Here is a 16,780-nt window from a genome sequence, read left to right as displayed (position 1 = left end):
ACGTTGTTGACCTGTTGTTTATTTATATAATCATCCGCCTTAACTCTTAACGTCGGTCAGTGCATAATGTGAATGCTATTTTCTTACATTTCTATTTTCTAGACCTATTTTTTACTCTTCAGTCAATATTAACGTCCCATTTATTTGTGCATTGTATGATTTTCTCGTATTAGCAGGTAAGCTCTCTTATATTTATAATTGTAAGTTATTGTGGGTGTATTTCTATCCCCATATTGCAAGATATCTGTTGCGTATATGGTGATAGGTGTTTTTCCCGTTGCCACATGTTTGTTCTGATATTAGAACAGAATATTTGCATCACCGTAATCTGCTTCACCCCTCAGGGGGGACTTCTGACTACGTGTGTCTGTGCTCGTCAGAAGTCCTATGGGATTTCGCGTTCCTATATAAGTCTGAGGTCCATCGCTGAAAGGTCGATCAAGTCTCCCGGGCATGATAAACGTCTACTTAAATTCACTGCAAGCTTCCGGTTATCCAGAAAACACATTTTGCAGCCTGAGCAAAGCAGTTTATTTCATAAACGGGTATAATTGACTTGTCATTTTTATTTTCAAAATTTGCATTTTAAAACCAATTCAAAGGCCGGTGATGATCAGGCTGACAAATTTAGATGAAATTAACCGAGTGAGCATTTTCACCGGTTTTCACCGATTATGGTGAACCGACGTTCACCATAAGTTTCATCTCAATTGATATTGCTTTGTCGTATTGTCTAAATATACTAACACTGCTCCTCTTCCTCCAACAGGTCGACCGATCGACCTATTGGTGTTAGGCATTTCAAATCTGAACATATATTTTTTCATAGCTTTATCTAGTCTATTCTTGAACGCGTTCATACTTGGAGCGCCAACGATGTCATCGGGGAGGCTGTTCCACATGTTGGTGATTCGAAGCGAGAAGAAATGTTGGCGCGTGGAGAAGTTGCAGTGCCGTTTTTTTAATATATAGCTGTGGCCCCTGGTGTTGGTTCATGTTTCAAATTCTAGTAATCCTTCGGGGACCTTGTATAAACCATGAGTATATACTTGTATACTTCAATGAGGTCCCCACTCATCCCCACGCAGACGTCGATAACTGAGGCTTGGAAGCTTCATAATCTTTAATCTTTCTTCATAGGACTTACCCTTCAAGCCTGGAATTATCCTTGTTGCGTGTCTTTGAACATTCTCTATTAAATTTTTGTCCTTTTCTAATCTCGGTGACCACACAACGTTTCCAAACTCTAGATTCGGGCGCACGACGGCAACAAACAACTGCTTCATCGCTTCTGCATCTATTGGAACTCATATGAGCGTCTGATTAATCCAAGATGTTTGTTGGATGTGTTAGCTTGCGTTTCTACATGCTTAGACAATTTTAGCTCCTTGTCGACATAAACTCCGAGATTTTTTTCCACACTGGACTTTTCAATCATTACTCTCTCGTTGCAACCATGTCTTCTCATACTGTAATCTTGCTGTTCATTGTTCTTCCCGAGGTGAAGTACGGTACTTTACACTTGGCAGCATTAAACCGCAGCTGCCACGTATCAGCCCATGTTAACTAAACTGTCAAGATCATCTTGCAATTGCGCTTTATTTGACGCATCCTTCACTGAATTATAAACTTTTGTGTCGTCGCGGCATACATGGAGCACACGCTATAGACACAGCTTCTGGCAGATCGTTTATAAAAGCAGCGAAAAAATAGGCCCAAGAACGCTTCCTTGTGGCACGCCACTGCGCACTGATGCCCAGTCTGACACGGTTCCGTTAATACTGACACGTTGTCGTCTACCTACTACAAAATCTCTGATCCATTGGAGTACGTTTCCCTTAATTCCCAGAGACTTCACTCTACGTAACAGCCCCTCATGCGGAACACTGTCAAATGCTTTGGCAAAACCGAGGTACAATGCATCCACTGGCTCCCTTTCGTCCAGCAGGCGAGTCCAATCGTTCAACGTAGATAATAAGTTAGGGGTGCAGAATCTACCGGCAATAAAACCATGTTGACAATCTGATATGAGATGGTGAGCAGTCAAGTGATCGATAATCCTATCAATTACAACAGATTCCATTAGCTTACAAACAACGCTTGTCAGACTGACTGGGCGATAGTTGCCGGGGCTGCTTTTGTCACCTTTTTTGAACAATTTTCTTACTTGAGCTTCTTAATTTCCAGTCGGACGGCAAAGTTCCTTCGTTCAAGGTTTTTTGAAAGAATACTATCAATGGGCCGGCCAGAACGGTTGCTAATTCTTTGAGCAGTCTGGGATGGAAGCCGTCTGGTCCACATGACTTGTTGAGATTTTGAGCTACTAGGCGCTTGAGAACCTCTTCTTCGTGTATTTCAAAACCTGTTAACTTCGAGCCGACTGGGCGCTCCTCAATATCTGGAATACTGTTCAAGTCCTCATCTGTGAACACACTGCTGAAGAACTGATTAAGAACGTTAGCCTTGCCCTCTTCAGAGGAAATCTTTCGTTGGTCTACTTTCAAATTAGAAATACCGTCCTTTGACTTACACTTCAATACTAGCGTACAAAAGGAAGGCTTTCGGATTCTTGTTTGCATTTTTAGCAATATTTTTTTTCGACGTTTTTCACTGCAGTGCGACAAACTTTTTTAGATTGATTCGAGCTCAAGATTGTATTTTCTCTCACTACTGGAGTGACCAATATTTCAATAATTGGGACTTCACAAAGCAAAGGTTGTGTTCAAAGCGCACACTAAATCTTACCAAGCGATTGACAGAAATTAAGCGCGAAATTTGCGATTCTGTTAGGAACTTCTTTACCATGCATTCTGCAACTGCCATGGACCCAGCACATGCGGCATCACACTAAGAATCACTTTATATACCTATATAATTGGCCTCATATTCTGCATTTAAAAAATAATTGAGCGAAATGAGCGGCCAGATGAGAAAGATAGAAGCTGAAAAATATCTTTGAATCAATTAAGATTTCAACTGACCCATGAAGGAAAAGAAATATATTCTGCAATTTAATTATCTGAACACTGGTCTCCAACTTATTGCCTGTCGTAAAATAATAGTCAGCCTGTCACGATTATCTTCGGCAGTCGACCGTAATGAATCAGAAGCACAATACACAATAAGACAATAAGACTACTAAAATCACTGGTCGCTCTACCGTTTTATCATTTGGGAGTTACCAAGATCCTCGTATGCTATGGCCAGATTCTACTAGGAAATAGAAACAATTTAATTCGAGTTCATAGCATATATAAAACGTGAGAGATACAATTAACCGAGGAAGGCATGACGTAAAAAAAGGCCTGCACCTCAAGGTGCATATTGCAACAAAACGTAGAAACTTTTATCTACATTATGAGTCACTGGATATTATTGATATAAACATCCGCATTTTGGGATATCGCTGCACGTACGCCTGCAGTGAGGTAACATAAACACGGCGTCTGTGCGGAAGGAAGAATAATGAAAGGAAGAATAAAAACTCCATATACATGATGTACAATAAGCTTATTGTTCAGGTTATGAGTCGTTTGTGACATAATCACGAAGTTAAAGCGGAATAACGTATTCAATTATGCAATCAAATTGTACCATAGAGCAGAGAACAGGCAAAAAGCCCGTACTGGTAATAGAAAATATGAAGTTACGTGATGAAGAGCTCCGGCCTGCATACTCCGAACACAACAATCGAGTGTATAGTACCAGTTATTGTTTGAAATCTGTCTCGCCGCAAACAAAGCTTGGCGACATCCGTTCCAGACAAAGGTATAAAAGTTACAGCATTCAATTAATGACGCCTGAGATCGTTCATATAATCAAACTGTTCAACGGAATAAGCCGGAAATGGCACCTAGAAATTTTAAATTTATCACGCGCGAGTCACGCTGCATTCAACTTAACATTTCCTAATTTTGGTCCATGTTTTCTTGGCCAGGGTCAACTTGTTCTGGATCGTTGTTATCTTGTTCTTGTTCATTGTTATCGGGTTCGTTGTTGTCCTGCTCTTGGTCGTTGTTGTCGGGTTCCTGATCGTTGTTGTCGTCTTCTCCAGGATCCTGGAGCAGGCAACTCAAGTCTTCCATGCTGTTGTCCTCGAACGAGTCTGACGCTGCTGCGCACTGCAATCATCAAGAATCGCACTTGGATTTAGCTACAGTAATTTTCCCTACATAATAGATGACAGCATATTAAAATTATACAGTACCTACCTCTATAAAAAGGGAAAGAATTGCGAGAAAATTGTAGAAAACCAGTACACTACAATATGAATTAATTCTTCCCGACCACAAAAAAAGAATAATGAAACAATTTTTGAGGGAAAAATTAGATTGCAATAGTATTTAAAGGTTGATTATTATAAATGTCAATTGGGGTACTTCAACTTGATTTTAAATATAGTACTATTCTAGTCAAGAACAAAAAAAATTCGATTGTGCATCTTATTAGAGTTGAAACGACAAGACACATCAAAGGAAAAGATAAATTCGAGAAAAACGAGGGATGTACTGGGCCAAGTAATCTTTCAAGACCTTCAACGTCAATGAATAATGAAATAAAAGACGTTATCTTAATTTGCTGTTTTCAAACAAACAGCCAACAGGCTAAGGAGTAACACAAAATCATGTCTCGGATCCAAAAGCCAGCAGATTTTTCATCCCACAGCCAACAGATCTCTTGTTCAAAATCAGCTGGCCTCTGAATCAAAGGCCAGCAAGTCTCTGGTCCAAAAGACACAAGATCCCGGATCAATAAACCTGTATTTTCTTTTACGAAATCGTTTCATCCAGAAGCCAAAAGGCTGCTTGAATGTAAGCAGAATATTCAATGTAAATACAATAATGACAGACCAGGTCGAGCTCGGCCGCGGATGGGGCGGGTTGAAGCACGTCCACCATCGCGTAGCGCCACGTCCACTCCCGCGCCACGGCGTCGAACTTGGGACGGTCGGAGTCGTAAAGCCTCCCAGCCACAGGGTTCATACACACCTGCACATAGTTACATGATTAGTACATTATTTCAATATTTAAACAATTTAAATTCAGTCATTTCACATGTACATACGTGCATTATATTGTCAACTGGTAACGCAAAGCGGCGTTTTTAAGGATAGATATAATACATGATAGTTCGAAATTCTGTCTCTTCTTCTTATTTCCTTCGATCACATTTTCCTCAATCCCATTCTACGTTCTTCACATGTGACGATAGTAATTTTTACCGTGGTGTATAGGTAAAATACGATTGTACAAATCCGTAGCAAAGTAACTTTGAATTAATCAAATAATAATTCATGAATTCGGACCGTGGTGTAGGGATCGGTGAGCAGAGACTGTATGGAGATGAGCACTTTGGAGATGGTGAGCGCCAGGGACCAGTTGTGCTGGATGGAGTCAATGCCGATGTCGCCGTGACACGACACGTTCGGGTGGAAGATTTTTGTTAGGAACCGAACAACGGGAGGGCCTAACGGGTACCTGCGAAAATTGTATTGTTAGCATCATAACAGCTCAATGAACAAAAAATATTGCAGTTCTAAACCTGAAATTAATTAAAGAGGGATGTGATGTGAAATTTCTACTTTTTATTCTAACTGATCGAGATTAGCTCTACCATTGCATTAGTTCTGTTATATTTTAGCGAAAATAAATATTTCCGGCAGAAAAGCTTACAAATATTGTCAAGATTTTGTTCTCTACCGCACTGTTCTCGACAGAAGTATGCATAATTTTAGCTAGACTTATTACACATAGAAAACATCGAAAGGATTGAAAAATGTTGTACGTTCTTAATGCAAGCTTTCAAGTTTTTTTTTCTAATATTTAAAACTCGGTTATATTTTATGTTTAAAGATACTCTTATAAAGTCCACCTTAAATCTTCAATAGTCAAAAATACACGTGTGCGAATTGGCGTAAGTCGTCATGACATGACGCATCACAAGTCCCGGTGACCGATAAGAGATTTTCCAGTTTTAGCTCCCGCTTTTTTCCCCCAAATTGAGAATTTTAGAATCCTTAAATATACTTCTCGACAAAACCAAGCCATAAACACATATCCTTCTCAATCTATCAATAGATAAGATCACCGTCATTATTTCATTTCATTTTTTCATGGTTACTTCATTTTGATTCCAGTTTGTTAAACTTTTGCTATAAATCTAACAAGTGGATTTCGCTAGGGCTATAACTTTCCCTATGAGATATGATATCAAACTGGTTAGTTGGAGCCGTGGGAGAAACGCAATTCTATAGGAAACGTTATTTGATCACTCATTAAATGAATTACGCATCAAATGAACTACTCGTCAATTAATTTTTTACCTAGGACATCTTATCGAGAATAATCTTATGCAAAAACCCATCAACCAGCTAATTAATTCATTAAATTCAAGTCACAAATAGTGTTTGTGACGTCGTAGAGGTCAATAAAATTTTCGAGTTAGATGCAAGTACAAATGAATTACTACATTTATTGGCTGGAAACATTTATGACATTTCTGCCGAATTTCTGTCTTAGTAAAATGAATTTAGACATTGCAGTGACCTCGGAGGGATGAGGATGTGGAGGAAGAAGGTGCCGCCCTGATAAGGACTCTCATCAGGACCTCTGATGGAGGCTTGCCAGTGAAGAGCTTGGATGTCCAAAGGGATCGCCTCGATGCCTTCAGGAGAATCGGACAGCAGATCTGTCGAGCAAGAAAAAGTTAGTTCGGTCATGAAGAGCGTCTTAGAGCCATAAAATGTACATAATTACCCAAACTTAAATTAGCGAAAATAGGAAACTAAGTTAATACTGAAAAGTAGTTATTTTTGAGTATCGTTTGGAACAGAAGATTTTTGATAGCAATATCTTCGTCTATAACGAGTTCGAGATGATTGAAAAACCAGCAAGAAACGAGTTTTTCTTCAGAGTATTTCGCCACAAGTTCTGAATTTTGACCTCTGAAAACAGTATGAAGTCTTACTAATTACATGCGTTTAAAAGGTTCTTACGAGGCAAATTTTTGAGTACTTGTACCGGCGTGTAAGATGTTAAGAAACACGGCTGCGGAGCGTAGGGTCAATGGCAGTCAGTAATGAAATCTATTCGGAATTTTCTCTTATTCTGGCTACTTCACTCCGGATTTCAGCTGGATGACTTCTACAGCGAATGTTTACGTACAAGACTGGTGAAGAACCCTTCTAATACTTTGCCTACTAGCTTCTAAATTTTGCACGATGTGTCGTCACAGGAAAGAAAATTATAAAATTAGGATCTTCAATTTAGTATAAAGAAATTAAGTAGCTCAATAAAGTATTGCGAGATTACGATGCTTAATAAGGTAACAATTATTGCTAAGGCACTCACTCCTGAGTTCGGTGCGCAGTCGCGTCATGCGCCAGCTGCGCTGCTCCGTCAACACCGTCGCGCGCACCGGCCTGAACATGACACTCTGGCAGCTCTGGCATGGCGACGCCTCCATCCTGATTAATAAATAATATCAACAATACCATCCGGGCTCTTCAGTATATAACACAAGTTGATTCAGGGAATACATGAACACATTGGTACCAACTGGAATAAGTTGATCATTGAGTTAGGTACCCAATTCAGTGGTCATAATCACTGGGCATCAGATTGAGCGTAAGTTACGTTGTCACTGAGTAAGGAATTTGATGTTAGCTAGATTAGATATAAAGATGAAGATGAAATGAGCGCTGCAATAATTAACATCAATTTGAGCAGTAATATTTATTCTGGGTCATCTTCCACAAGACAGCAATCATGGGACAATCAAAGATACCTCGTATCAGATGATGCACAAAGAAACAATTCTGTACAAAACAAACAAGGTGTAATAAATGGCCCAAACAGCGAAATTTATACGCTTGATTCGACTGGCAGTGTAGTTTAGATCCCATGATGGATATAATAGCCACTCAAAAATGATTAGTTTACAAAAAAAAAAAATTATAGATGGCGTCATTAGGCAACACGAACGCAAATCCTGGACTTGACTTGACTGACAGGCTGGTGTAGATGGCGTGCCAGTGCTTGGGGTTGTAGAGCGGCTTGAAGAAGCGCCACCTGTTGAGCGTGAAGCTCCTCCACTTGTCATGCCCCCAGTGACGCAGGATCAGTTCCTTCCACGACCTGCAGACGCGGGAGGCGCGCCACAAGGACACGTCGTCCATCTTCCTGAACACCGCCAGCCATACTTGTAAGGGAGGAGGAGAACATAAAAGATTAGCTCATCGCACAGCTATTACACACGGGAAATGTGCAGGAAACTGCATTTAAGAAGCAAGGTGAATACAAAAAGAAAACAGCTTTGAAATTACCTATACCTCATTGCGACTCATTGGCGTTCAATTGCAGATTAGAATGAAAGGACATAAGGCAGTATTTGAAAAATCTCTATATATTGGTGAAGAAAAACCTGAAAAACAGCTTTACCTTCAGGAGGAATTCTGTTGATGAGAGGAGTGGGCGTGCTCTCAGCGAATCTCAGGTGGTTGGTGAGGAGACAAAGTCGCTCCTGCAGCTCACAGCTGCTCTGAGCAGAACTACAGCGACAAGAGTTATTGCTCACGTTGAGATATGCGTTGTTGTTGTTGTTACTGCTTGTCTGCCAAGAAGCGCTTGCTTCTGGTTCTTCTGAGTACTTGTTAATCAAGCATCTGCTGTGCTTCTTACGCGTAATTCTTCTGACTTTACCATTGGGTTTGTGGCACAGACTATGCGGGTCACATGACTTCAGTTCATTTATCATCTTGTCAATGGGGTCCTGATAGTCAGCCTCGCCTGACCTGTTCAAGTCTGCCAGCACCTGTTCCATGACCAACCGCCGCTGAGCGGCAACCATTGGGTCATTTTCAGCCTTATCTCCAATGAAAAGTTCATTCATAAATAGACTAGGAATATTTTCAGCAAACTGTTTGCCAAGGATTGATGCAAATGAACGCTCGAGTTCTTTGAGTTTCGGATACCGTTCAGCACCGGGCACAGAACAAAGAGCCTTTACTTTACTAGTCACCATAAAGAACAAGCGCTTGCCATTTTCATCATCTGAATCAGATGAAGAAGAATCAACAGAATCATCCCCTCTGTGAACAGGAAAGCGAGGTGATTCTTCTTTAGGTACGAAGTTGCTAGATGTTGGGTCAACACGAAGTGCAACTGAGTATGGCGCACCATGGTTAGATCCAGAGGCAGAAAAAGATGACAAGGGTGCATTACTTTTGTCACAGATATTGTTAGGTATGCTGGCAGCATTGACTGTTGAGCAAGTAGCGTAATCCAATGAAGGACATGGACCAGGCCCAGTAGATGAATAGGTTGCACCACCAGCTGCGCCGTAGGCAACAGAGTATTTGTCTACCGAGTAGTTACTAGAGGAGAAACAATCAGAAGGATCTGTGGGAAAGTTGCTAGGAGATGTGGGGCTGTTAGAAGATGTGTCAGGGTACTGATACAGAACTCTGTCGCCATCCAGACGCACAATGCGAGGCGGGGCGACGCAGTCCTGCTGGCTGTCTCGGGGTTCTTCATTTCCTGAGTCACACTCATCAGCTTTTTGCTGCAACAAATACAAATTTTCTTCATTAGTGAAAATTACATCGGTCATATATTTAAAAAAATAATTATTAACTCTAATAAAAATAAATTTCACATTAATAAGTGAGCTCTAACACTGACAATACAAATTTTACACAAAATAAAACAATAAATAGGTACTAGTTAATGCATGTAGCTCTCAACACCTGGTATACTGTACATCTCAATTTATTAATGTCTATTGGATAGAGATTTTAGGATGTTCCACAATAAGCTTAGACCATGCGAGAGAATATATTTATATGATATTTGATGGTGGTAAAAATTACAGACAAGCTTACATTAGTAACACCAAGTGGTATATTGTATTATAATCGTTCATGGTTGAGTGACCATATATGGTCGCTTATCTCCCAAGAAGACCACACATGGCTCCTAGTTTGTATTTGAGGCTTCATTGTCATGCCTCTGCCAATTGCCAATCGTTTGCCCATTGTTCTATCCATAGCATCATACACCAGTATACTAAACACAGTACCCCCACCACAAGGCAACACCAGCACAGAAAAAAAACTTACACACAATTATGACACTTAGAACGCTGGAGCTAGCTGGCAACAAAAAAAGTCCTTGGACACCCACCACCTGACATAAGCAGCACAGAAACCCAGCTCTCTAGACTGGAGATAGTACACCTAGCCAGGCTCCGCTGCGGCCACCACCCTTCACTACAAACGTACATAAACAGAATTGGTCAAGCAGCCATCAAGCAGACTCAGACACCTGTCTATCCTGCCAGAGAGCTCCCCACACATTCGCGCACATCCTTCTGGAATGTCTGCTCTGACAGGATCTCAGACAACACCAGCACATAACCTCAATCCTACAGCTCTGGAGTGACCTGTTGGTGGTGTCCTGCTTGTGCAAGGGGGTCTCTTGTAAAAGGGAGACTAGGGAACTCCAAAAACAACAACAACAACAGCCATAGGTACCCAAAAATTACAATGTGAGCATTTAAATGAAAGTTTTGGCTTAGATAATCGAATTGATGCTCTTTCCGCATTTCTGTTGAAGATGCAAGTAGCAATATCTATTTATTTAATTGATGTAAGTTGATAAAATTGAATTAAATTGAAGATATTGCATTACATTTTAATGTCTTAGTACCAGGTAATACATTTTTTAGAGTATACTGACCATATTTCAGAATTATTCAACTGCAAATTACACCTTCGAAAGATAAAATTTTGAAAATACATACGGTATGAGTAAATATATCTTATAGGTAATAATTACCTATTAATTTCTTGTACTGGTTTTTGAAAATATGAAGAAATTTGAATTTCTGCATATTTTTATGCTTGCCTGCAAAAATGATAACAAGTACGTAACAGAATTTATGGAAGGATTCAATAATTAAAATTACTCAGCTACCAGTATACTTAGGTGTGATAATTAAAATTGATAAATGAACATTTTGCTCAGTAATTCATGGAATACTTTGGTCAAGCAGAGGCAAGGTATGCTCACATCACAGAGCTGTAGAGGTTGCTTCCTGCTGAAAGGATCTGCTGGACACAAGAACTCGTGGCAGGTTGCACAGAGAGGCTCGCCAAAGCAGGGGCCATAGAAGCCAGCACAATGGTAGCACTGCTCATGCTGCAAAACAATGCAGGATGAACAAAATTGTTGCTTACAAAAAATTGTATTAATCACTAAACCAACTTGGTTGAAAATAGTATGGAGCACTCTTGACTCCCATGATTAAATATTGCACTCAATTAAAAATTACATTTCTAAAAGAATGAACATGAAAAAGTCTGTTTAGCGTTTACCTTGAGCAACTACCATTCTGGACGATAAGAACAAAAAATATGGCTTCATATTTTTACTTTTAATTTTAATTTCAATTATCATCTTTCAACTAGGTATTTAGTATTTAAATAGGTATTTAAAAACATTTGAAGATTTTTGAGTACCTACATGAGCAGAAAATAAAATGTACTCTTGATACAAAAAACCAAATGATCACAAATTTTCTTTTCAGTTTACATGTGGGCTTCCAGATCATAAAATTATTTCCATATGTAAAACAGGTACAGCTTCATATCATGATTTACAATTTGTTTACCAACAAGATGAGAAGGCTATGCATATTTTTCAAAGTAATTCAGGAGGTTTCAGCAATGCAATGTTAGAGGTTGTGAGTAAAAATCTAGGAAAATAAATGTAAGTAGGGAATTGAAAATATGAACCATTATACATTAGCAGTATGATATAAATGGAGGATCATAATAGAGAAGGCAGTGATAAAACTTACTAAGCATAACTTCAGAAATGTATTTTTTTTTACAAAATTATCCTCTTTTCTTACCTTGATCATATAGTCCCCATGGTGTGGAATGAAAGTCCCCATTTTGATTTTTAAAAATTTGAATAATGATTCATAAATAACATATACCGTATATTTAAGATCAATTAAAATTTATAACTATTCAGGATCAGCATTACTTTTCTTTTGAATAGCAAGTAGCAGTTTTACCATAACACTTCAACAGCTCAATAGGTTTCTCTGATGAGTATAACATCAGATTCAGTATATAGGTAGGTAAATAAAAACAAAGTGAGTAAATAGGTAAGCTGTGTAGAGACTACCTGCAAGGTCTTTCAGTAAAACATGCATACTACTTTGTTTACATGGCATGGAAAGACAAAAGGGCAATACAAACTTCAGTGCACCTGCAAATTATAAAAATTACAGTTCAAGCATGAAGTTTTATTATAAATAAGATACTGATAATCTTAATCTTAAGATACTGTTAAACAAGAAAAAATACATACAACAGGTGCAAATTAATCTTATTTTTCAATAAATTATTTACAGGATTAAAATTTGAAATGAAGAAAGCAAGCCATCTCCCAGCTATTAATTGCAATACCAGTACCTACTAAAAATTTAAGCCATCAAAGATAGGAAATGAAAGTATCAAAAATGAAAGTATCAAAAATGAAAGAACACTGTCTTTGAAGCAGCTATACCATCAAATGGGGTAATAAGGGATGGTTTTGAGCATTTTTTGTAAATAACTTCTTACCATGAAACATTTCAGAAACGAGTTTAAGCTCCTTTTAAAGCTCTTTGCGTGGGCTATCGAATGGCATCCCAAAAAAAATGCATGTGCTATACATGAGGCGCCAGACGCAAAATAAAAGCGTCCTGAACTACCCCCAGGAATGGGGTGATCCGGGACACTTGCAATAAAACTTAATTTTAAAACGTTTGAAGCAAGCAGAGTGTACCGTAAAATGGGGTAACAGACTCCCGGGGTTAACTTAGACCACTTTTAGTTTTTTAACAAAAACCCTCAAAACTCAAAAACTATTTGACATGGAAAAATTTTGTCAAGGGGCATTAAAGGCCTAATACTGAGGCTATGTAACACAATAGAGAGATAAAAAATTATGCATATCTAATAGGTTAAAAAATGAAAAATGTGACCCACAAAAAAGAGCTATTATTTAAAGCCTGTCATAGAATCCCATTCAATTTATTCATTTTTTGGTAAAATAACTCCAGGTTTTTTGTGCTTTGTAGTAGAACTCTTCTAGTTACATATGCAAATGACAAATTTGAGGAAAGTGTCATAGTTTTCAAATGGGGGGCACCACCCCCTAATGGGGGAACTTAGACCACCTAATGTCAGCCCTGATGGGGTAACATAGACTGACTTGGAAATTAATTTAAAATTACCATTTATAACACATTTCATGTTTGATACACCTATTAATGTTTTTTCTTTATGTTTCAGACTCTACAGAGTCTTATATATATATATATATATATGGTAATTTTAATATAAATATTACCCCTTCACGGCTGACATTAGGTGATCTAAGTTCCCGCATTCAGGGGCAGCGCCCCCCATTTGCAAACTATGACACTTTCCTCAAATTTGTCATTTGCATATGTAACTAGAAGAGTTCTACTACAATGCACCAAAACCTGGAGTTATTTTACCAAATAATATAATTGATTTTACCACCCAGTCTAAGATACGTACGCCAGGAGCTGGAGTAACAAAGACCATCATTTTTTTGGAAATGACATAAAAAATATGAGATGAAGGAGCCAGCAATTTATGGTGAGTGAACCTAGAGTACCTATAGACCTGTATTTTGCACATTTCAATTAAGGATAAATTTGGCTAGTAAAAAAATGGCATCATTTAAAAAAAAGTAGTCTAAGTTACCCCATTTCATGGTACTCATCCAATATTAACAGTACTCTAAAGTCCTCCTATTTCATTGTAGATGATGTATAGTATATATAGATGTAGAATGAATGACATTTTTTGTGATTTTTACTTGTTTTTCCTTTATTGATATGATATTACCATATTCATCAATTACCGTATTATTGATGTGGTATTACCGTATCCATGAACATGCCATTGAGTATTTACAATGACCTTGTCCACTGCAAGCTTCATATCAGCAGCCGTGTAGTGCTTCTTATGTATCTGTAAGCTTACAGGACGGCTTTTAATTTCACACCATTTTAATTGGGTTAAGTGAATTCACCATAAAAAAAGATCGTAAAAACATACCTGAAAAAAAAAGGAATGTTTTAGTGACAACCATCATATGTTTTGGAGAAATAAATCGAAGTTTAGGTCAATTACTTTTCATTCTATGATGCCCGTTGCACAATTCTATACATGACATTCCACACACAATTTTGTGCTGACCGATGATGCACTAATTTTTCAATAAGCTAAATTTTTTTTGATGAGCAAGGTAAATGTAATCAAAATTGTTTGTTGTTAATAAATTTTTTTTGTTAACTGGAGTCTTTGCTAACTAAGGTTCTACTGTAAATGCGTTTTTAAGGGCGTCCCTTATTAGTCGGGGGGGGGGGTGTCCCTTATTACCCCGTTGCGCAGAAATGGCAGCCATTTTTTGGGGAATGAGATAGGCAAATCCCGTAAATTGCGTTTTCAAGCCTACACCTGTGTGCAACTTTTAGGTAAGTAAAATTTTTTAATACGCCAAATATTTTTTTGCTTCAGACCATAGTAGAGGTAATCTTCCAAAATCTCACTTTTCACACTATTTTCAGCCATTTTTAGAGATGTAAATGTATGATTTCTAAACTAGCTTTATACATAATAGATAAGTAAAAATGTTGAAGTTTGTGCCACTATTTTCAGTTTTGCAATATTTTGATTAGTTTTGTTGCTACAACATTTGTACGACATGTGGGACGCACGTCCTGATTTACCCTGCCCGTCCCTTATTACCTTGTTTGACGGTACTTTAGGGTAAACTGTGATTTTTTTTAATCTTAAGCTTGACTGTGGAAGTGAGTATAAAAAAACATGGAAGTTTAAGTTTCTGACCAATATTGGACAGAATTTTCCATAAATGGTGGGTACAACCAATTGTTACAGTGCTGATTTCCAAACAGTGTAGCAACATTTAAGAAATTTTTGTAATTAGGAGAGAACCATCAAACAGGGTAACAAAGGACTGTTTTGAGCGTTTTTGTTAATTGCTTCTTACCATGAAACATTTTTTAAACAAGTTTGGGCTTATTTTATAGCTCTTTCCAAGGGCTATTGTACGGCATCTTAAAAAATTCCATATGTTATTCTTAAGGTGCCAGACACACAATAAAGCGTCCTGAATTACCCCTGGGAACAGGGTAATCCGGGACACACTTGAAATAAAACTTAATTTTAAAAGTTTGAAACATGCAAAGTGCAGACTAAGTAACAAATACCATGGTTCAAGATTTTCATTTCAAAATAATAGGAAATTGAATGGTTGTGTTTCTTTTGATGCCAGTGTTTTATGGTGATAAGCTATTGCAGTGTCTGCTTATAATTTTGTCAGAGGCTAGAGTTTCTACCTGCTTGGTAAACTCAGTGGATTTTCTCTTGTTCTTTTGCATGCCAGGTCTCTGAGCAGGAATCAGAATTTCATCTTCAGAAGTTAGTCAAGTTACTGAGCTCATGGAGAGTTCACACAAGTTATTTTTGCTAGGGTAAACGCAGTATATTCCGACATCGTGGGTAATTTTGACACTTCTCAACTTTTTTCCTTTATATTAAGCTTTGTCTTAGTTACACGCATTCGTTGATGGTTGAAATAGTGACATTATACTATTTCGTGCCATACTATTGCCAAAACACCAGGTCTGGGCCATCTGGCAGGAAAATGATGAGATCCAAAGAGAGACAGTGCGCATCACCCAGTGAGAACATCGAAAAATGTCTCAAATTTGACAGTTGACCTTGCTCTACCAAATAGTAATAAACTGTTTGTGTAGAAAGAATATTATGGTTTGAGACTTTTAAATAAGTCTGTGAATATTAGGAATCCTTTGTGTATACCTACTTGTAATTGCTGATTTCAAGTGTAAATTAATTAATAGATGATTAGGTTAAGAGACGGTTTTAGACACATAAAAACTAATTCTGACACAGCTTGGAATTAGACACACACAGCTCATTCCAAGCTGTGTGCAAAAATTAAAATTTTCTTCATTAAAAGCTTAGTAGATCTTAATTAAAAGCCTAATTAAGTAGTGTTCAATATTCAATAGTGTTCTAATTCCAAGCTGTGTTGTATTCCAAGACAGCTCACATAGGGATCGGAATTCAAACACATGAGTGTCGGAATTACGAATTAGTAGAGTTTGAAGCGCAGCCGGAATTAGTCTCACAAAATGCTAAATTTAGTTACACACAGCGTCAGAATAATGGATTTGGTAGGTTTGCATTCTAAAGGCAAAAGGCTTTTAAATAAATTTGGCAACATTTTGTGAAATTGTGATGTTTCAATGTTGCTGGCGTCTAGTGCGGTGTTTTGAGAGTGACATAAAGCAAACAGAACTCGAGTTGTGCATACGGTGATTTTTTATAGCCATTCATTTTTTGCTATGTCCTTAATGTGTTGGAATACACCACATTTACCTTATGATGAAAACCTTTGAAGTTACCATTTCTGGAATTTGGAAAGACCAGTACCAGTTCTACCACCAGCACCAGGCACCACAGGCAGCCAATCTCCCAAAAGGAGAGCCTGGAGCTGGAATTGCTGAGCTCCTGAGGATACAGCTGTTGATACTTGATGGCAAGCTTGGTGTTTCAGCCTGCCACTTTCAGGGACCCAAATTAGATCTTTCAGTGCCTCCCTTATTGGCAAAGGTGGTTCAATAGAAGCACTTAGAGCAGGCA

General features: G+C 38.2%; 1 protein-coding gene across 1 annotated transcript; it reads right to left on the bottom strand.

Annotated features, from left to right (window-relative positions):
* Nucleotides 1-3,237: 3,237 nt before the first annotated feature.
* Nucleotides 3,238-12,279, bottom strand: LOC108675011. Its single transcript, XM_018163003.2, has 9 exons — nucleotides 11,914-12,279; nucleotides 11,070-11,198; nucleotides 8,439-9,561; nucleotides 8,010-8,199; nucleotides 7,350-7,465; nucleotides 6,546-6,687; nucleotides 5,306-5,477; nucleotides 4,851-4,988; nucleotides 3,238-4,121 (listed from the first exon to the last, which is right to left on the bottom strand). The coding sequence occupies exons 1-9, from the start codon at nucleotides 11,953-11,955 to the stop codon at nucleotides 3,909-3,911; spliced, it is 2,265 nt and encodes a 754-aa protein (XP_018018492.1). The 5' UTR covers nucleotides 11,956-12,279; the 3' UTR covers nucleotides 3,238-3,908.
* Between the last annotated feature and the right edge of the window lie 4,501 nt (nucleotides 12,280-16,780).

The sequence above is a fragment of the Hyalella azteca genome, unplaced genomic scaffold, assembly GCF_000764305.2.
Source record: "Hyalella azteca isolate HAZT.00-mixed unplaced genomic scaffold, Hazt_2.0.2 contig8729, whole genome shotgun sequence".
NCBI lineage: Eukaryota > Metazoa > Arthropoda > Malacostraca > Amphipoda > Hyalellidae > Hyalella > Hyalella azteca.
Note: the sequence above shows the minus strand (reverse complement) of the source record. Positions and strands in the feature narration are given on the sequence as shown.